The sequence below is a fragment of the Lontra canadensis genome, unplaced genomic scaffold (genome assembly GCF_010015895.1).
Source record: "Lontra canadensis isolate GAN:19392208 unplaced genomic scaffold, GSC_riverotter_1.0 scaffold30, whole genome shotgun sequence".
Classification (NCBI taxonomy): domain Eukaryota; kingdom Metazoa; phylum Chordata; class Mammalia; order Carnivora; family Mustelidae; genus Lontra; species Lontra canadensis.
The window spans coordinates 14,226,358-14,245,913 of NW_022631024.1; the positions used below are offsets into that span (position 1 = coordinate 14,226,358).

General features: G+C 54.5%; 1 protein-coding gene across 15 annotated transcripts in view; it reads left to right on the forward strand.

Annotated features, from left to right (window-relative positions):
- The window catches only part of SPTAN1 (spectrin alpha, non-erythrocytic 1), a 60,699-nt gene that overhangs the window by 22,200 nt on the left and 18,943 nt on the right, over nt 1-19,556 (forward strand). For 6 of the 15 annotated variants that reach the window (XM_032866002.1, XM_032865998.1, XM_032866004.1 and 3 more), the window contains 25 exons: nt 386-487; nt 1,337-1,474; nt 1,828-1,938; nt 2,622-2,699; nt 2,840-2,995; nt 3,222-3,426; nt 3,918-4,099; nt 4,426-4,669; nt 4,859-4,981; nt 5,523-5,740; nt 6,531-6,623; nt 6,969-7,103; nt 8,185-8,333; nt 9,372-9,431; nt 10,565-10,763; nt 11,771-11,875; nt 12,499-12,522; nt 13,063-13,101; nt 14,825-14,872; nt 15,744-15,835; nt 16,061-16,205; nt 16,312-16,493; nt 18,187-18,286; nt 18,461-18,658; nt 18,756-18,902. In XM_032866002.1, coding sequence (XP_032721893.1) covers nt 386-487; nt 1,337-1,474; nt 1,828-1,938; nt 2,622-2,699; nt 2,840-2,995; nt 3,222-3,426; nt 3,918-4,099; nt 4,426-4,669; nt 4,859-4,981; nt 5,523-5,740; nt 6,531-6,623; nt 6,969-7,103; nt 8,185-8,333; nt 9,372-9,431; nt 10,565-10,763; nt 11,771-11,875; nt 12,499-12,522; nt 13,063-13,101; nt 14,825-14,872; nt 15,744-15,835; nt 16,061-16,205; nt 16,312-16,493; nt 18,187-18,286; nt 18,461-18,658; nt 18,756-18,902 — 3,273 coding nt within the window. The remainder of the gene's footprint in view (nt 1-385; nt 488-1,336; nt 1,475-1,827; nt 1,939-2,621; nt 2,700-2,839; nt 2,996-3,221; nt 3,427-3,917; nt 4,100-4,425; nt 4,670-4,858; nt 4,982-5,522; nt 5,741-6,530; nt 6,624-6,968; nt 7,104-8,184; nt 8,334-9,371; nt 9,432-10,564; nt 10,764-11,770; nt 11,876-12,498; nt 12,523-13,062; nt 13,102-14,824; nt 14,873-15,743; nt 15,836-16,060; nt 16,206-16,311; nt 16,494-18,186; nt 18,287-18,460; nt 18,659-18,755; nt 18,903-19,556) is intronic. The other 9 variants (XM_032866001.1, XM_032866010.1, XM_032866008.1 and 6 more) reach the window with 3 other exon arrangements.

Below are 19,556 nucleotides of genomic sequence, written 5' to 3' on the forward strand. Positions count from 1 at the left end.
AAAAACAGCTGAGGCAATTTTGAAGAACAGGGTGGGACCAGGGGAAGCAGCTACCTACCAGGTACTATAAAATCCTGAACCCACCCATCTAGCACAATGAGGGCAGAGAGACCCCAGCGTAACAGAAGACGGGGCTCAGACCCCTTGAGCGTATGGCAGCGTGACAGGCTTGCACAGAGGTGGCCTGAGAAGTCAGTGGCAAAAAGACTTCCCAGTAAATGGTGCCCTTGTGACTGGTAACCCAGACAGATGTTAGGGAGCATGGCCTCCTTGCTGATCCCGCTCCTCGATGGAGATGGGATATCTTGATTTGTAACGTCTGTGTGTAAGTCAGCATCTCTGTTTTCCGTGTTGCTGGCATACATCGTGCCTTTTCTTCCTGCAGGGTGAGATCGACGCTCACGAGGACAGCTTTAAATCTGCAGATGAGTCCGGACAGGCCCTGCTGGCCGCTGGGCATTATGCCTCGGATGAAGTGAGAGAGAAGGTAAGCGAGGAGAGGTTCCTCAGCGGAGCGGCTCTGAGAGCTCTTACCCATCCTGGAGTACCCAGGCTGCGTGGCTGTGGTGTGTGTGCGGGAAGCTTCCCCAGAGCTTGTGCCGGGAAGTGCAGGGGCAGCTCCTTGAGGGACTGAGAAAGAAGACCTTGTGATCAGGGGCGGAAAGTCCCATCTGTCTGGGGCGATTGTGACCCATTTCCTACTGAAAGGGGACTTTGCAGGGAGTGGAGTCCCACGTTAGTGGTGGAGCCAGAGGAATCCACTTTCTTTAGTTGACATGTGTAAGCGCGCAGTTCCCACGCTCCACGGGATCGGAGTATAAAGATAGCTGAGGAACACGGAGAGTGATGTTTTAAGATTGTGCAGACTAGGAAGAGACGTTCCAAAGACACTTGTTGTCAACTGTGGGGCCTAAAAATGCCGTCTGGGGCATTTGCGCGCTGCCCGTGTTTTATGGGACACCCACCCAGTTGACGTTTGTCTGCAGAGACCCCTGACTCTGTTTCTACTGCCCACCCTTTAGAAAGATGCCCTTCCTCTGCCACCTGAAGTTGCCTTAGCATTTTGACCTAACGTCATTTGATAACGTGGCAGTAAACAAATTCTAGATGAGCTAGAGTTCTCTGTCCTGCTTCGCATGAGCACGCACGCCGCTCAGGGTCTGCGTGTTTTCCCGTGACGTGGCTGACACAAGTTCCTGTGACTCGCCCCCTTTTGCCAGCCCGAAAACAGGCCTGAAGATGAGCGTGAGGGTTAGACATCTCCACGTGGGGGTGGGCGGCCGCCCTGCCCTGTCCTCACGGCCCTCGTGTCCCGTCCCCCCTCTCCCCCCCGCAGCTGAGTGTCCTGGCCGAGGAGCGGGCCGCGCTGCTGGAGCTGTGGGAGCTGCGGCGGCAGCAGTACGAGCAGTGCATGGACCTGCAGCTCTTCTACCGCGACACCGAGCAGGTGGACAACTGGATGAGCAAGCAGGAGGTATGGCCCGCGTACCGCGCCAGCCTCCCCTCGCATCTGCTGCTGGGGTGGCCGGCCTGGTTCGGGCAGGATGTCACCAGCGCTGCGGCTGTGAATCGGGAGAGGAGGCCTCGCCGAGGGACCCCCAGCGCCGCTGCCGGCCTGCCTCCCGCCGCCGGGCTCGGGGGTCACCCCCTTATTAGATTAGTGTTGAGGGAATCTAAAGGGTGTTAGGCTTTCTGGAAGGGATCTTACGAGTTCAAAAGTTGTAGAACCTCCTGTGTGCGTGTTCCGGCCACCCTCTCCTTTGCTTCCCAAGCCTTAAGGGGTGAAAGGATGGGGGCGTCCCTCTGAGCACTTCGGTCTCTCTCCAGGCCTTCCTGCTGAATGAAGACTTGGGGGACTCCTTGGACAGCGTGGAGGCGCTCCTTAAGAAACATGAGGACTTCGAGAAGTCCCTCAGCGCCCAGGAGGAAAAGATCACAGTAAGACCCTTCTCATCGTCGCAGCTTTGGGTGATCCTCAGGTTCTGCCCAGAGTCCATTCTCTTCTCAAGGGTTTCTGGGCAGATGCGTCAGAGGACCCTGCGAGACAGGGATCAGCTGCAGCCCTCACCGTGGTGGCGGAGCTTGGCCTCGCAGGAGGCCTGCCGTAGCTCACGGGACGTGATTTCTCGTGATGTCAACCTCCACACCGACGTTTCACTTCCACTGCGAAGAGTTAGAGTTCAGGGCACCTGGCTGGCTCAGTCAGCAGACCGTGCGGCTCTTGATCTTGGGGTCATGAGTTCGAGTCTCACGTTGAGTGTAGAGATTACTTAAAATCTTCAAAATATAGAATTAAAGAGTAGAAGTAACTGGAGCTCATGGAAGAGGTTTTCCTCTTGAAAACAGTTCTTAGATGCAGGAACTGGAAGGCCGTTGACCTGTTGTGCCCCTTGTCTGATCCTGTCAGACGTGCCCTGACATCAGCTACAGCAAACGTCTCCCGTCCAGAAGGGAGCTAGCGTGATCGTGTTGTCTCTGACTGATACCGTCAAGCCGACGCTCAGAAGTGAAGGAGAAACGACCTGTGTTAGGGTTTACTGTTTTGTGACTGGTCAGTAATTACGAGCCACGCTGTGCCACCATGTGGTTACCAGCGAGGAATCCCGATTCTTCCCTCACAGGCTCTGGATGAGTTTGCCACCAAGCTGATTCAGAACAACCACTACGCCATGGACGACGTGGCCACCCGCCGAGATGCGGTGCGTTCCGGGGCTCCCCACGTGCCTTCCCTTCAGTCCCCCGGTTCTCCCTTCTGGGATGCGTGTTGCCACATAGCCTCTTGAGCCAGAAATCCCTGGGGAGTAGGAAGCAGAGATTCACGTGGCTCCTTGTCTTTCAGCTGCTGAGCCGCCGCAACGCCCTTCACGAGAGAGCCATGTGTCGCCGGGCCCAGCTAGCGGACTCTTTCCACCTGCAGCAGTTTTTCCGAGACTCGGATGAGCTCAAGAGCTGGGTTAATGAGAAGATGAAAACTGCCACAGATGAAGCTTATAAAGTAACGTCTTGCAGCGTTGCCGTGTAGCATTAGGCTAGGAGGCTAGAGGCAGCTCTCAGATAAATTATAGCTAAAGACAGAAATAGGGAATCCTAAAAACTGCACTATTTAACGAGGTGGTTTTCTACCTCCACCCCCTGCCAATAAGATAAGTATGAAGGTAACGCAGGGTAGCTTGACCGTGCTCAGGTTCAAGATAGAACCCCCTTTTTCCTTTTATTGGCAGGACCCATCCAACCTACAAGGAAAAGTACAGAAGCATCAGGCTTTTGAGGCTGAGCTCTCGGCCAACCAGAGCCGCATTGACGCCCTGGAGAAAGCGGGGCAAAAGCTGATTGATGTCAACCACTATGCCAAGGATGAGGTAGCCGCTCGGATGAATGAGGTCATCAGTTTGTGGAAGAAGTTGCTGGAAGCCACTGAACTGAAAGGTGAGAGGAGGTGTCTCCCTGGGTTGTGACAGGAATGCTGGGGGTTTCCACGTCCCTTCCCGGTTAAGTGCAGGGACTTAGAGCACCCAGGGAAGGGGGGCCCGGAGACGTACGCAGGCTCATGTCCCAGGTGGGAGTTACTTGCCGTGCGTTTTCGATGCTTTGTGATGGGGCACATGCAGTTGACATTGCTGGTGAGTTGGGGAGCCTAAGTCAGAAGGGGGAGATCTGGTCACCCGGCCGTGACTGGACTGGGCCCCGTCACTGAAAATCAAGGCTCAGCTGAGAGCCAAGGGCACTTAGTAATTCTCAGACGTTCTTCTCCCCCGGAAATTCCAAGTCCATATCTCATTGTCTGTCCTTTGTGAAGGACACAAAGCATTAGCTGCGGTCATGACCCCGAGTCCCTCAGTAAGGTGCCGTCGTGGTGAGCGCTGTTGGCAGAAGGATTGTGTGAACAGATAGGTAATCAGACGTGCTCCTTTGACCAGGGATAAAGCTCCGCGAGGCGAACCAGCAGCAGCAGTTCAACCGCAACGTCGAGGATATTGAGCTGTGGCTGTATGAAGTGGAGGGTCACCTGGCTTCAGACGATTACGGCAAAGATCTTACCAACGTCCAGAACCTCCAGAAGAAGCACGCCCTGCTGGAGGCTGACGTGGCCGCTCACCAGGTAGAGGGGGACTTGGGGGCTGTCGCCAGGCCAGTGGTATGGAAACGGGAGTGAAGGATGACAAGCGACGTCAGACCACACTTGTTTTTGGAAGGATGAAAGGTGTGGGTTTGCCTAGGTGGCCTTACGCGTTCCCTCTTCTCCGATAAAACTCCTCCCACAGAGCTTTCTGGGAGCCCCAAATGGGGGAAGGAGATAGCAGAAGAAAAGCTCCCCGGGCTGGGAAGAGTATTTTTGTATGTGATCAAACGATCCTTGAAGTCGGATCGGATCAGTCCAGAACCTAGTTGCCACGCTTTCAAGCATCTGTCCTCTTCTGTCCCCAGGATCGAATTGATGGCATCACCATTCAGGCCCGCCAGTTCCAGGATGCTGGCCATTTTGACGCCGAAAACATCAAGAAGAAGCAGGAAGCCCTCGTGGCTCGCTATGAGGCGCTCAAGGAACCCATGATAGCCCGAAAGCAGAAGCTGGCTGACTCGCTGCGTTTGCAGCAGCTCTTCCGTGATGTGGAGGACGAGGAGACGTGGATTCGGGAGAAAGAGCCCATTGCCGCGTCCACCAACAGAGGTCAGTCTGCTTCCACCAGATGAGAATCAAGTCTGAGAAGGGGCTCTACTCTCCTAGCATAAGGAGGTGCATGTCAGAACAAGGAAGGTCAAGTTTAAGTTAAACTGGATCCCTGGTGGAACTTGAAGAACGACAGGGCTGACTTTGCCCTTGATGGCTTGGGTGACCAGGGAGCGGTTCTGCTTTCAGGCAAAGATTTGATTGGCGTCCAGAATCTGCTGAAGAAGCACCAGGCCCTCCAAGCAGAAATTGCTGGCCACGAGCCCCGCATCAAAGCCGTCACGCAGAAGGGGGACGCCATGGTGGAGGAAGGTGAGAGGGTGCCACCCGGGGAGCGGCTCTGCCCTTGTCTTTACGTCCTTTCTGTGGTTAAGTGTGTGGACTCAAATCAGATTGAACTCTGGGGTTGAGGATCTTCTCCATCCTCTCACTGTGTGCCCTTGACTAGACCCTGTCCTCTCGATCTGAACGTCTTACCTGTGAGATGCAGGTAATAAGGCTTCCTCCTGACGTTGCTGTGAGGGTTGGATGAGGTCAAGTAGGGGACAGAGTGGAACAGCCTGGTGCGTGTCTCGTGAGGACCAGGGGGTGGCGCTGTTAAGCTTTCGTTAGGTGTCTGCGCTCCAGTCCCTGGGTGTCAGTTGGGGTATCTGCTTCGTAGGGTCTGGATGGAGATCATGGCTCGAGGAGGCAAAAATAGAGCAGATCACTTAGAAGTTTGGGACCTGAACCTCCTAAAACGGGACTAAGGGGCCTGGCTCGCCACGGCGGCGTCCGCGCGGGGCCATGGATGCCTAGAAGGCCTGTCTCTCTGGTGCCCTGGCAGCCTCCTTTGCACTGTGCTCCCTTCCAGGCCACTTTGCTGCTGAGGACGTGAAGGCCAAGCTCAGTGAACTGAACCAGAAGTGGGAGTCCCTCAAGTCTAAGGCCTCCCAGCGGCGGCAGGACCTGGAAGACTCCCTGCAGGCCCAGCAGTACTTCGCCGACGCCAACGAGGCCGAGTCTTGGATGCGGGAGAAGGAGCCCATCGTGGGCAGCACCGACTACGGGAAGGACGAGGACTCCGCGGAGGTGAGCGAGCGCGAGGAGCCTGCCGGGGCTCGCGGCAGGGCCCTGCTGGGAAGGTGCCGTGTGCGGCAGGTGCGGCCTCTGCGTTGTCCGTGTTCAGGGCAGTTTAGAACCTGTTTACTTTCCACTGTGGAAACTCAGCCTGGCCATGAGAGAGCGGAGACTGCCTCCTACCACAAGCGTCTTTCTCTTCTTGTCCCTCTGTTCTCTCCTCGTGCGTGCACACACACGTCCATGAGTCCGTGTTTTGCATTTTTTGAGTCAAACTCTGACATCTTGCTCATGAAGGGCTGGTGGCCCTGTACTGACCTCTTAGCTTGCGAGTCCGCGTGACCAGAGTAGCTGAATGTTGATGCACCAAACAGGATTCTGCCAAGAGACGGGGCGGGGGACTGAAGAGCCTGGGCAGCAGTGGTGGAAGGTGATGGCGGCAAGGGAGAGTAGCAGCCACGGGGAGGGCACGTACCCGGCATGCTTCGGTTTGCTGATGCTGTTGAGTTCTCATGACAGGTGGTGGGTTCCCCATGTGTGCGACACTGTGCCTTGTGTCTACTTGTCTGTTCCCAGCCCTGCAGAGGCACGTACGGGCAGGGAGAAAAGAGAGTGTTGTGAATCACATAGAATACACCCTCCACGTTTGACGTTCATTAGAAACGGGGGGAGAGTGTGGAGTAGGAGGTGATAAAATCAGCGTGTAACCAAGCGCGTCTTGGGATGCTGGCGGGTCACTGGGGCAGCGTGGCCAGGGCGCCCCAGCTCCTTGCGCTGGGCTCAACTGTGCCTTTGGTTTCAGGCTCTACTGAAGAAACACGAAGCTCTGATGTCAGATCTCAGCGCCTACGGCAGCAGCATCCAGGCTCTGCGGGACCAGGCTCAGTCATGCCGGGTGAGCTGGGGCGCTTCTGGGGCACAGGAAGCTACAGGGCCCCGACCCTTCCAGCATGTGCAACGGTCGTAGGCTACGTTCTGGTGGCCTCACTGCGACGTCCTGGGACACAAAAACGTATATACGGTTTAAAATTAGATTGTTGTTGTTGTTGTTGTTGTTTTAAGATTCAGAATAGCTAAAGTTCTGGAATCAGATTTCTCTGGTAGCTTAGAGGAGAACTCTCTCATGAATGTATGTTTGGGACATTTGGTCCAGTTGGAGTTGAAATCGGAGTCTGTCTTGTGCTCAGTGACACACCATGAACATCCTTTAATCGGGTTTGCCCTTCCTTGGGATTTTTAGCAACAAGTGGCCCCCATGGATGACGAGACTGGGAAGGAGCTGGTCTTGGCTCTCTACGACTATCAGGAGAAGAGCCCTCGAGAGGTCACCATGAAGAAAGGGGATATTCTCACCTTGCTCAACAGCACCAACAAGGCAAGGCGTTGGAAGTGGTCGTGTGTCTGTTTCCATTAGCGCCGCCGGTTTTGCTCAATGGGGTTTCTGTGGGTCGTTGTGTCTGGAACAAGCCTGGGTTAGAATCCGAGGAGAGACCAGAATCACCCCGTCAGTCTCCCCCTTGATACGGCGGGTCCATCTCGTGGGAGATCAAGAAGGTAATCTGTGCGTCTGCCCAACACCTGGGGGCAGTGTGCTGGCTCCCACTCTCGAGGGCGGCTGCTTTTCCTGAGTACACACATCTAGGTGGAGCTCCTTCTCCATAGACCAGAGTTTGCTTTTCTGGAACTCGTAGCTGCGGGTTCTTAACCTAGACCGTGTGGCTCCAGCAGAGCTGACGGCAGCCGTGATGTCACCCCATAGGCCCTCGACGTTAAATGCTTCCCGGGTCCTCAGCCTCCCTTCCTTGACTTGTGCTGGTTTGATAGTGACTTGGAAGAGAAGTGCGTGGCACTCCACAAGTTTTGTCCGATGAGTCACAAAAGCTTCCAGTCGAGGCTGGAGAGATGGTTCCCATCGTCATCAACGACCCTTACTCTTATACCCCCCGTTTACCCTGACCGTGAGCGTTTGAGGAAATCTGTGATTTGTATTTCTTTTGACTCTCAGCCACCGTCCGGTCTCCTTGTCCCAAGAAACTTACCGTGATGGTGGACATTGTGTGTGCCGGCACTGCCGTGGCTGTTTCCACAAGTGTTGATTAAGCACTAGAAATGTGGTTAATGGAGCTCTTAAATTTAGTTTCATTCTAATTTATTTAAATTTACGCAGCCACGTGTGGCTAGCGGCCACACAATTAGTGCAGTTCCGGATAGTGACAGGACTGCCTTTCATGCTGGGTGTTGTCGCAGCTTTCTTGTGACGCTCTCTGTGCTTGGCAGGTGATAGTCTTTGAGGAAAGTGACTTTGACACTGTCATGGGCTCCTCCTGACGTGGTCAGAGCTGTGCCTGTGTGTGCGTGTGTGTGTGTGTGCGTGTGTGCACGTGCGTGTGCGCAGGCCTTCTCGGTCTCTCCGTTGTGGGGAATTCATGCTTCTGGTTGTCCGTCTGTCTCCTTAGGACTGGTGGAAGGTGGAAGTGAACGACCGGCAGGGCTTCGTGCCGGCGGCGTACGTGAAGAAGCTAGACCCCGCGCAGTCGGCCTCCCGCGAGAACCTCCTAGAGGAACAGGGCAGCATAGCTGTGCGGCAAGAACAGATTGACCACCAGTAAGGGCCCCACGGGCGACTAACACGGCCCCGGTGTCCCTCGGGGCTTCCTTCACGTCCCATGTAGGCCACGGTTGAGGCAGTGTCCAGAAGCTTCGGAGTGGCTGTTCCTGTGCCTGTGTGCACTCAGGACACCCGCTTTCCACTTCCCGCCAAGTCCCTTTTAACCCACAGTGTTCTGTTTGGACCTAAAACCCTTGACCCCTTTATTTTCCATATTTCGTTTCTTCCCCTAAAGTGAGTTTCTCTTCCTCCACAGCATTTTCTAGACCTCAGCCTCCGAACCTTTGTCCTTCAGTTGGGGAGATGCTCTGGGACTGAGATCTAGAGGTTCTCCTTTTAAAAGGCTGTTGGGAGAGTGGCTGTCTCCTCCTCTCTGCTCTGGGACAGAGGTGGTTTTTTACGAAATAGTTCTGTCCTCTGTCCTCTAGCTAAGCTCCTGTAGTGACCTGCGTCCCTCCTGTAGGGTGTCTCATTCTGCTAATGAGTCGGAAGTTTCAGACACTAGAAAAATATCCAGAAGTTACGTTCTCACTAGACTCTATTACGGTAGAAATTCTGTGAGTCTGATGATCCCTGAGAAGGTCAGTTATGTGTCTGCTTCCAGATCTTTTCCATTCCTGCTGAGACAGTGCGGTTGGGGCCCGGGGTCGAACTGTGGGAGTAAAGCCGCTGGCCTGACACGTGACTGGAGGGCGTATTCACTCTCTCCCGTCCCTTTCTTGGAGCCGCCCTTCCCTCCCCTGGCCTTGCTTTGTAAAGTGCCCAGTGCGGCCAGTATAAGGAAAATTGTCCGCCTTCAACGTGGCAGACTGTTGCGGAAAAGGAAAGTGAACTAACCCTCTAATTCACTTTGCTGGCTGTTTCTTTCCTGATTTCCTTCGTGGCCTGGCCTCCTACCTAAGAGCTTTTGAATGGCTCCTCAGTTGCCCCCTCTCGAAGCATCCGGCCTCCTGGCGCCCGTCGGAGCGGCCACTGTCCTTTCCCGTGGATTAATCGCACTAATCTGTGCATGCTTTTGCTGTGCCCCCCGTGCAGGACGCGCGTAACTAAGGAGGCCGGCAGCGTGTCTCTGCGTATGAAACAGGTGGAGGAACTGTGAGTAGGCGGCGGCCCTGCCGGCGCCCGTGTCCGTTCTCCCTCTGCCGCTTCTCTCCAAGGCTCTTGTTCATCCGGAAGGACGAGGTGGGGGGGGACTGCACCGCCCTGTGGCAGCTTCGCTCACCAGGGACGAGGTTTCGGTGGCACCGTGTCAGTTGATGGCCGCTTGTCTTCTGGGTCGCTTCCGTGTGCGGCTGTGCGCTCTGTGTCGTTGGTCCCCCGCGCCCCCGTTGGCTTTGGTGGTGGGCCAGCCGCGCTCGGCAGCGAACCTGAAGGCCGGGCCCATAGTGTTTCTTAGTAGGAAGCAGACGCCATTCCTCCCTTTAAAGTGCTCTGAGTCTGGGTACCTCGTTGCTTTTTTTTTTTTTTTTTAATCTCACTCGGAGAAGCTTAGATTTGATGGTGACGGTGGATTTTCTTTAGCCTCTAACTTTGTTTTACTAAGTTTGTCACGTTCATATCTCCAAAGCTAGTAAGTAGCTCAGCCTTTTGTATTTTGGCTCCTAAGAGCTCAAATACTCTTGGATTCCTCTGAAGTTTTCCAACATCAAAACGGTGCGGATACTCTGTACTTGACCTGATTTTCCGTCTAGTTGCTAAACCACTGAGAAATCAGCATATCACTCTCCCACCCTTCAGAGAGGCTAACGTCCTGTACGAGGCTGTTGTAAAGCTGGGCATGCCTTCCCCCCGCCACCCCAGCCCCCGGCCCGGGGCGGCTCAGGGAGTTAGGAGAGCGGAGCGGCACCTCTGTCTGCATTGTGCCTGCACACTCCTGTCGTCTCCGCGGTGCTCGCATGCCCCCTGTGTTCCGTGCTCGACGCTTGGTTCCAGTCACTTGTGGTCGTGATGTTCTCGGGGCAACGTGGGCCCAGGGATGAGTGTGCCAGGCTGTCCCAGCCACCAGTGGCGACCAGCGCTGTGTGCACTCATTCCCGAGGCTGTGGCACAGGCCCGTAGGAGCCTCCCCCTCATCTGTGTTCTGACACCTTGCCCCCCCGGCACCATCGCGACACACTCATGGCCTTGGACCCGCGTCTCAGAGACACTGGTGGTTTGGCCGTAGGCGAGCGTCCATGGGAAGCTAACGGCCTGCCCGCCCCCTCTGTCACCCTCCCGGCCTCCCGCAGGTACCACTCTCTGCTGGAGCTGGGCGAGAAGCGCAAGGCCATGCTGGAGAAGAGCTGCAAGCGCTTCATGCTGTTCCGGGAGGCGAACGAGCTGCAGCAGTGGATCCACGAGAAGGAGGCGGCCCTGACCAGTGAGGAGGTCGGCGCCGACCTGGAGCAGGTCGAGGTGCTGCAGAAGAAGTTCGATGACTTCCAGAAGGTACGGTCGGTCTGGAGTCTGAGCTGACCATCGGCCCAAGGGCGCGGTGGTCCGGCCTCGTGACTGAAGTTCACGGGAACCAACCGGGCACGGGCGGCGCCGGCCCCCCGGGGAGCCGCGTCGCAGGGATGTGAACCAGAATTTTTCTTCAGCCGGATGTGCCTCATGGAAGTCGAGGCGCTTTTCTCTATTTCTCTTAAGAGCTTTTGAACTTAAAAGACAAAAACGTGTTAAAGTATTTTTTGTAATTGTGGTAAAGTGGACACAATACACGGTCACGCGTCTTTCAAGCAGGCGGTTCGAAGCACTTAGCGCCGCGTGGCGCAGCCACTGACCTCTCTGGCCCCGGGCCGTTTCCCATGTCACGGGGGAGCTGCACCCCCGGCACAGGGTCCTTCCCGGGGTCCCTGGCCCTTTGTCCCCAGATTGACATATTTTGGACATTGCGTACACGTGGAATCCTGTATGATGTGACTTTTCACCGCCAGCGGCTGTCACGGAGCAGCGTGTTTTCCTGGCTCACTCTTGCCTCCCCGGCGTCGGGACTCCACAGCTTTTTATGGCTGAATGGGACTCCACTGTGTGCCTAAACCACGTCTTGTTTCGCGTTCCCACTTCGAGAGTTTCATAACCAGTTCGTGTGGGTGAGGGGCTTTCCCCACCAGGGGCTGTCGTTAGAATTTCAGCACAATTAAAAACAGGATCCTCCAAAGAAAGCGTAACGCAAATTTCCATCCCGACAGAATAACAGCATATGAACCACAGTTGATGAGGCAGATTGGAGACGAGCCGTTGTCAGTCAGTGCCCTATTGTTTCCTTGCTTCCTCAGTCGCCACAGTCAGGATTTCCCGATTTAGGTGACTCCCGTGGAATAGAGAAACTGGTTCACGGGATACCTAGTGAACAGAATCCTGTAGGTTCAAACTGTAGCTCGAGAACCTCTTTTGCCTGCCTCCTCCTCTGTATTACTCTTGGCGTCTTAGCTGTTACGGCTTTTGCTTCACAGGATCTGAAGGCCAATGAGTCGCGGCTGAAGGACATCAACAAGGTGGCTGAAGACCTGGAGTCCGAAGGTCTGATGGCCGAGGAGGTGCAGGCCGTCCAGCAGCAGGCGAGTACCTCGGGCTCACATGGAGCCCGTGTGCCTGGCGGGAAGCAACGTGGCTCCGTCCTGTGTCCTTCCGGGTCCAGCACGCGGCGTCCCGTAGCACACTATGCCGGCCCGGGTGTGGTCAGGTCCTCTCTGGCCCCATTTCATTTACCTCCTGTCTTCTCCATGTGCCCGTTTCATGTCATGAAAGTTGTTTACTGTTTATTTTTCTTTATTATTTTTTAAAGATTTTATTATTTGAGAGAAAGAGACACCGGCAGAGAGGGAACACAAACAAGGGAAGTGGGAGAGGGACCAGCAGGCTTCCTGCTCAGGAAGCCGCACGTGCGGCTTGATCCCAGGACTCCGGGATCATGACCTGAGCTGAAGGCAGACACTTAACCAATTGAGTCACACGGTTTACTGTGTATATGGCGCTTAGTTAGTATTAAACTTACCCATTTCTTAAATAAATAAAAGGTTTTGCATGTAAACACTCAGTCTGTCAGACTCTTAAGAAGTTCTTCGGGGCAATTTGTCTGTCTTGTGATTCTGTCCCCGTGTTCGGGTTTGGCAGTAACAAGTGTCACAGAAAGCTGCGTGTTTTCTCGAATAATGAAACTGGTTTCCCTCTTATCTTGTAGGAGGTGTGTGGCATGATGCCCAGGGTAAGTCTGTGTGGAACCTGGAACGTGAGGAGGGGCAGGTTTTGGGGAAGAATAGAAATTCATGAACCTCTTCTGGATTTCTGTCCCCAAACCTCAGAGGAGAGGGGCCTTTTGTTGGTAAAAATCTGTGGAAGAGAAAGAAGAGCAGAAACAGGTTTTGATTTGCCATTCTCCAGAAGACCATAAAAAAAAATTCTCTTCAGTTTTCTAAAGTTTTCTCCACAGCAGTTATTTTATGTTTATTATCCTTTTTCCAAAAATCCAGTGAGTAGGACAGAGACAAGAGTTGGTGGTTTTCTTACTAAATTTCTTCATTCTCTTCATTTTTGTCCACTTCATAAAAGACTAGAATTTTCCTCTCCTGTTTGTTGGCTTCCCCTTCCCTCAAGCTGCCTTGTGTGCTCTGAGCCAGCAGTTTCTGATCTCAGGGAAATGCCACTCTGGCTGATGGCTCTGGGGAACCCCCACCACGGATGGGAGGTGGGGGGGGCTGCGTCGGTCTGCACTGCATGGCTTCCTAACGTCTGCCTCTCCCCTGAGCAGGAGGAAACGGATTCCAAGACCGCATCCCCTTGGAAGGTAGGAACTCCCTTGCCAGTTATGTTTCCAAAGGTTTTCAGGAATAGACATATTTTATGGGTTTTTCTGGTGTGTCTGTTTCTGAGGATTTGGGCTTGTTGGGAGTCTCTGGTCGTTTCTGGAGTTGTTGGCCGGTTTCCTTTTGACCCTGGCATTCTGTCCTTTGACTCTGTCATGTCTTAAAATGCAGCCCTTAGTAAAAAGAAGCAGGTGTTCCGTGCAGGTGCTCAGGATGAGTTCAGTTAGATGGCCTTGTATACCCATGTCACTGCCAGAGTAAAGCGTGCAGGGGGGCCCTGCGTGGTTAGGTGTGGTCGCATCCGTGGGATTGCAGTCCTGGAGGACAGAACAGGGACAAGAAAATGACCTCTGCCTAGCCACTTTCCCCAGGGGCCTAAGAAATGCTTCTTCAAAGATACCAGATCCTGCAGAGAGATGTAGAAGGAGGAGTAGAAAGATGTACTTTCCACGACAGACACGATTCCAGACAGACACAGGGTGCTTGGCTAGGGCCCCCTGCTTCTGGCTTCCTCACCCCTCCTGGCCCGGATGGTTCTGTCATTAAAGAGGTTTCACACTTGGCGGGGAGCATGCCTTTTCCCTTCGATTCAGCTTTTTCTCCTTGTTTTCAATTGTAATTATTCTTAGGTTGTGGGGTGTGATCACTGGTGATGTGAGTGGGCAACATCCTCACCTGTCTCCCCTCCTGGTTTTTCTGGTAATGGGCGTGTTTTCAGAAGTGTGTTTCAGGTGGCTTTGTGAATACCAACGCCACCAAATAAATACATACAAGTTTTCTTTTTAACTTTTATTTCTAAAACGGATTGGAGACCAAGGTGTGTACTTTTTGAACCCTGTACACACCCACACTGGTTGAAAATGTCACCTGGGCGTGTCACGGCATCACCAATGAGCCCGACTCCCCCACATCCCAGCTTTTGGCCCCTGATTTTCTTAACATATTTGAAGATCACCGGTATTGTAATGTGGGGGTTTTTTTTCGCATAAAACTGGGTGGGTTCTGTGATCCCAAGGAATGTCTGATTTATACCTTGGTGAGAAGAAAGCTAATTCACTGGTCTTTGTGTTTTGTTTTGGGTTTCTTTGCCCCTATCTGGTAAGGCTGTTGCCCCATGTTCAAGGGGGACACTGTTAAAAAGACGAGCAGCCCGATAGCCAAGAAGAGATATGAGGTTTTTAGCATATTTAGGCATAAACAGTCTCCGCTCCCAGCATTTGTTAAACTGGGTGTTTTCCGGACTATTCGGTAGTATGAAGAACACTAAAACTTAGTCATTGAGCTCTGTTTTCTGTCAGCCAGCTGGGGGGTTTCGTGTGTTTGTATTTAAGATTTTATTTTATGGCAATCTCTATACCCAGTGCGGGGCTTGAACTCAGAACCCTGAAATCAAGAGTCGTGTGCTCCCCCGATGGAGCCAGCCGGGCGCCCCACCCCTCCCCCAGCCAGCTGTTTTAATTGTGGTTGTCACCACTCTCTCTTGACTCTACATCGAGTGAACTTAATTAACTTGTGCACTTGGGTGCTTTGTGCCTTTCCACTGGTTAATCCTTTATTTGTGGCTCTGCTCAGCATTTTGACCGTGTTCCCTTAAGAATTTTGGTTGATGATTGAAACCTAATGAATGGCACCTGCTCCTCGGAATTGTGTCTTAATTGGCAGACACGGGATTAGCGTTGCTCTTTTGCTTTCCTCCCTCCATAGTCTGCTCGTCTGATGGTTCACACCGTGGCCACCTTTAATTCCATCAAGGTAAGAAACTGGCCAGCCCCCTCGTCTCCCAGTCTCCCTCCCTCTTCTTCTTCTCCTGACTATGGCAGAGCTCTTGTCCTAAGTCATCACGCGAGCTGTTACACTTGTCGCTGTCCCAGCTGCGAGGTTTTCCTGGGGAAATGTCCACCCTCCGCCCGCAGCAGGGTGGCCAAGTGGCCTTCCCTGCTCAAGAACTCGCCCGCTCTTACTGGTGAAGTTAGCCTTCCCTTCCCTTCTAGTAGGGCCAGGAGCTGCAAGAAGGGTAGGTCCCCCCAGTGTTTGTCTCTTCAAGCACCGGGCCCCATGTGGCCTGCCGTGGCCTGGGGTGCAGCTGGGCTCGGGGCTCGGGGACTCATCCACACGCTAGTTCCTTTGTTTGTTTGTTTTTAAGGATTTTGATCCATTTATTTGAGAAAAAGAGAGCTCACGTATGGGAGGGTGAGAGGGTGAGGTGGCAGCAGACTCCCCACTGAGCCGGACCCTGGCCAGTCCCAGAACCCTGAGATCAGGACAGGGGTGAAGTGAGACGCCCCCCGCAGGGTAGTTATTGACGAAGCAGCAGCTCCAGGCGGCGGCTTGGAGCAAGACAGGGAGGCTGAGTCGGCTGCCCGTCTCTGCGGCCTTCGAGGTGATTCCAGGTCAGATCCTCACGGAGCATTGAGGCCGTCAGACGTGGCTAACTTTGCCGCGGTCCTCAGCTTCTGGACTTGTGCTGTTGCATCTGTACTAATTATTTCACTGGGAAGGGTGGAGACAGGAGATCATCCATGCTCCGGCCGTTCCTGGCCAGCTGAGCGCTGGTCCTCTGGTTCTGGGCCACGTGTCGGAGGCTGGCCTGGGCGCGGCCGCGCTGACTGCTGTTGTCCTGCAGGAGCTGAACGAGCGCTGGCGGTCCCTGCAGCAGCTGGCCGAGGAGCGGAGCCAGCTCTTGGGCAGTGCCCACGAGGTGCAGAGGTTCCACAGGTGAGGGGCAGCTCGGGGCCACGGCGGGATTGACCTTGGCGGTCCCTGCACGTACTGCCTCCGCTCCAGTTGAGCTCCGTGCTCTGGTGTCCGGGACCACACCTGTCATGGGATGCACTGCTCAGTAAAGACGGAGGGAGCAAATGTGGGTTCTTTGCTTCGTGGACCTTTTGGTGGTCGCCGCCGTGTCCAGCAGTCCTTCACCGTCCGTGTGTCTCCCCGTAGAGATGCGGACGAAACCAAAGAGTGGATTGAAGAGAAGAATCAGGCTCTAAACACCGACAACTACGGCCACGATCTGGCCAGTGTCCAAGCCCTGCAGCGCAAGCACGAGGGCTTTGAGCGGGACCTCGCAGCTCTCGGCGACAAGGTGAGAGGTGGCAGGGCCGGGGACGTTTTGGACCCAGGCAGCATGACTCTTCCACTCGGCAGAGCGCGGCTCCCTCACGTGCCGTCTCGCCACCTTGCTCCCAAAGGTCAACTCCCTGGGGGAGACGGCCGAGCGCCTGATCCAGTCCCACCCCGAGTCGGCCGAGGACCTGCAGGAAAAGTGCACGGAGCTGGACCAGGCGTGGAGCAGCCTGGGGAAGCGCGCGGACCAGCGCAAGGCCAAGCTGGGCGACTCCCACGACCTGCAGCGCTTCCTCAGTGACTTCCGGTAGGAGGCCCGGAAGCCTTTGGGCGGTCATTCGCGTCGGGCAGGTCCCCCTGGGCGAGGCGGAATCGTCCGGCTCCCCATGCCCGCGAGTCAGGAAGAAGTCTCCGCTTCCCTGTCCACATGCGCACCGTTTCCCGCCGGATGGCATTCGGTTTCTGCCTTCGACGTCTCTCTCACTTACTACAGATGTACCGTAGGCTCTTTCGCAAACCTGTTTTAGTGAGAGAAACTTCATAGTCTTCGGGAAATAGAAAGGATGAAACAGTGAACCCGGACGGCACCTTTCGCAGTAGCCACCAGTTGGCTTTGCCGCCGGACACCTGCTTCTGCGTTGCTGACCCCGCTGTCGGTGCTTTGCAGATAACATGGCCCTTTCCCTCTAAATACATGGGCCTCTGCCTCCCGCGTGCCCCGCGTTTCCACCCTCCACCCTCACGTCCAAGGCCAGTACAGCAACATCTTAACCTAGTCCCGGCCCAGGTTCTCCCGGTTGTCTCAAATGTGTCTTCACGAGTCCGGGTTTGTGTTTGGGTCCAGGGTCCAGCAGACAGTTCCCGTTGCAGTGGCAGTGGTCGCCTGACCCCGCCGCCCTCTGCGTGTTGTCTTTCACGACACTGACGGTTTTGAAGGGTCGAGGCTGGGTGTCTAAGTGGGATGTCCCATGACCTGGGCCTCAGGCTTTTTTAAGGCTACGTAGTGCCCCACCGGCGGGTGAGGTAGAACTTGGTCCCTGGCACCCATTCGGGACAGGTGTTTCTCTGTGGCACGCTTCTGTGCTAACAAGGGTTTCACACGGGTGTGTGCGCACAGGGGTATACACGTACATTTGTTTTATCCGGGCACTTGCTCTGCGGGGCGGGGCTGGGCAGGTGATGCGCTTCCCCTTCCCAGGCCTCTAGTAGGAGGTCCCAGTTGGGTTTTTGGTTTTCGGTTTCTTTTTTTTTAAGGTAAAAATCGAGTAACAGAACAGTTACATGTCTTAAAGGATGTCATTTATTGGTAATCTTACTGTGTTATACACTGGTACTTACTGTGTTATACGAGTAGTACCTCTCTGAAGTTTTGACACTTTCCACCGCCTCAGAAGAGCACCCCGAGCCCCATGAGGAGTCACCCCCCCACACCAAGTCTGTTTTCCGTCTCTGGAATTGCCGATCCCAGGTGTATCTGATCAAAGGAAGCCTAGGATAGGACCTGTGACCTCACACGTTGATTTCTGTGCCCTCACCTGCAGACATCGGTCAGAAGCTGGGTTCAGTGCCTGCGTGGGCCCAGGACTGCTGCAAGCTCAGAGAAAAGTGATTCCTCCGAAGCTGTGGAAAACTGCACCATAGTTGTTGCTTGTGTTAGAAACTACTTTACGGCTAGAAGATCTTAGTCACAACTTTAGTGCATTGATTTCTGAGGAATGCTCATTCTTTTGTTGTCGTTTTTAAATTTTTTTTAACATCTCAATAGGATGAACAAGAGGCTTTGAAATATTTTGCCCAGAGATGCGGATTATAACTAGTTAACCATTCAGTAGATTAACCGGTTAGTAGATTAACTAGTTGACCCTGAATAATCATTTAGTAGATTAACTACTTGACCCCAAATAATCTTCTGAGACAGGAATTGTGTGGTTCTCTTTTCCTGGGCAGAAAGCTTGCTTGCCAGGTAACGTAATCGCTGTTCCTCTGTGTCTGCTTGCCAGGGACCTCATGTCTTGGATCAATGGAATACGAGGGTTGGTGTCCTCAGACGAGCTCGCCAGGGATGTCACCGGAGCTGAAGCTTTGCTGGAACGGCACCAGGTAGGGGGCTCTGCCCGCCGAGTGGCGGGGGGGGGGTGTCATGCTGCTGGGCTAGGAAGACTGTGCCCCCTTCCCGCCCCCCTGCTGCCAACAGCACCCTAGCCACGAGTCGGTGGTTGACACGGCGGTGGGCATCCCGTGCCGGTTACCTAACCCCTTCCCTTCTCTTGGCAGGAACACCGGACAGAAATCGATGCCAGGGCTGGCACTTTCCAGGCCTTTGAGCAGTTTGGGCAGCAGCTGCTGGCTCATGGGCACTACGCCAGCCCAGAGGTCAAGGAGAAACTAGATATTCTAGATCGGGAGCGCGCGGGGCTGGAGAAGGCCTGGGCTCAGCGCAGGATGATGTTGGATCAGTGCCTCGAGCTGCAGGTGCGCACAGGACGTCGCTTCCCGTTTGCCATGGGCTTTCAGACCGGGAGTTTCGTGGCCCACGGCCCCATCTGCCCACCTGCCCCCTTTTCTTCAGCTCTTTCATCGGGACTGCGAGCAAGCTGAGAACTGGATGGCTGCCCGCGAGGCCTTCTTGAATACCGAGGACAAAGGGGACTCGCTGGACAGCGTGGAGGCTCTGATCAAAAAACACGAGGACTTCGACAAAGCCATCAACGTCCAGGTGAGGCCTTTCTCCCGTCGGGTCTCGGTGTAGGTTTGTCCAGAGGGGCAGCTCTCTTCGGGGGCTGCTGCCGCTTCCCCTCCCAACGACTAGAATAAAAACTCATCCCTGATGTGCCCAGCTCAGCCTTGGCCGCTCCCTGAAGCCAGGAGACTTGCTGTTGGCCACACGAAGGAGGAGCGGCACCCCTGTGGGAAAGCGCATACAGACCTGGGTGCTTTTTAAAACTTCTAAGTTCTGATACGTGTGAGGTTTTAGTAACAGGGAAGCCCCACGGAAAAAACGTATTGTCAAAGCAGAGTCACAAGTGTGCTGGTGAGAGAGAACGCCTGAGCGCTGACAGCTTGGGAAGATGGGCACCTCTTTGATTTATAGCCCGTGTTGTTGAGAATCTGGCACCCATCTGACAATCAGCTTGATTTTGTGTGTGACAACTCCTGGTGTCCTAGCCCCTGTCCCCAGTGTGACCTGGAGTTGTCTTGAGTTAAACTCTGCTAGTGGTCGAAATCAAGCTTCTCCTGGCCTCTGCTCTCCGGCTTCTAAAGTGTCAGCGTAGTCTGATCCCGGCGCCAGCTCAGGCCCCGCCACCCAGAACAACCACTCTCTTCACAAGACCTGCGGCCCGTGCAAGGCTGGGCCCGCCCGCCGTGGCCT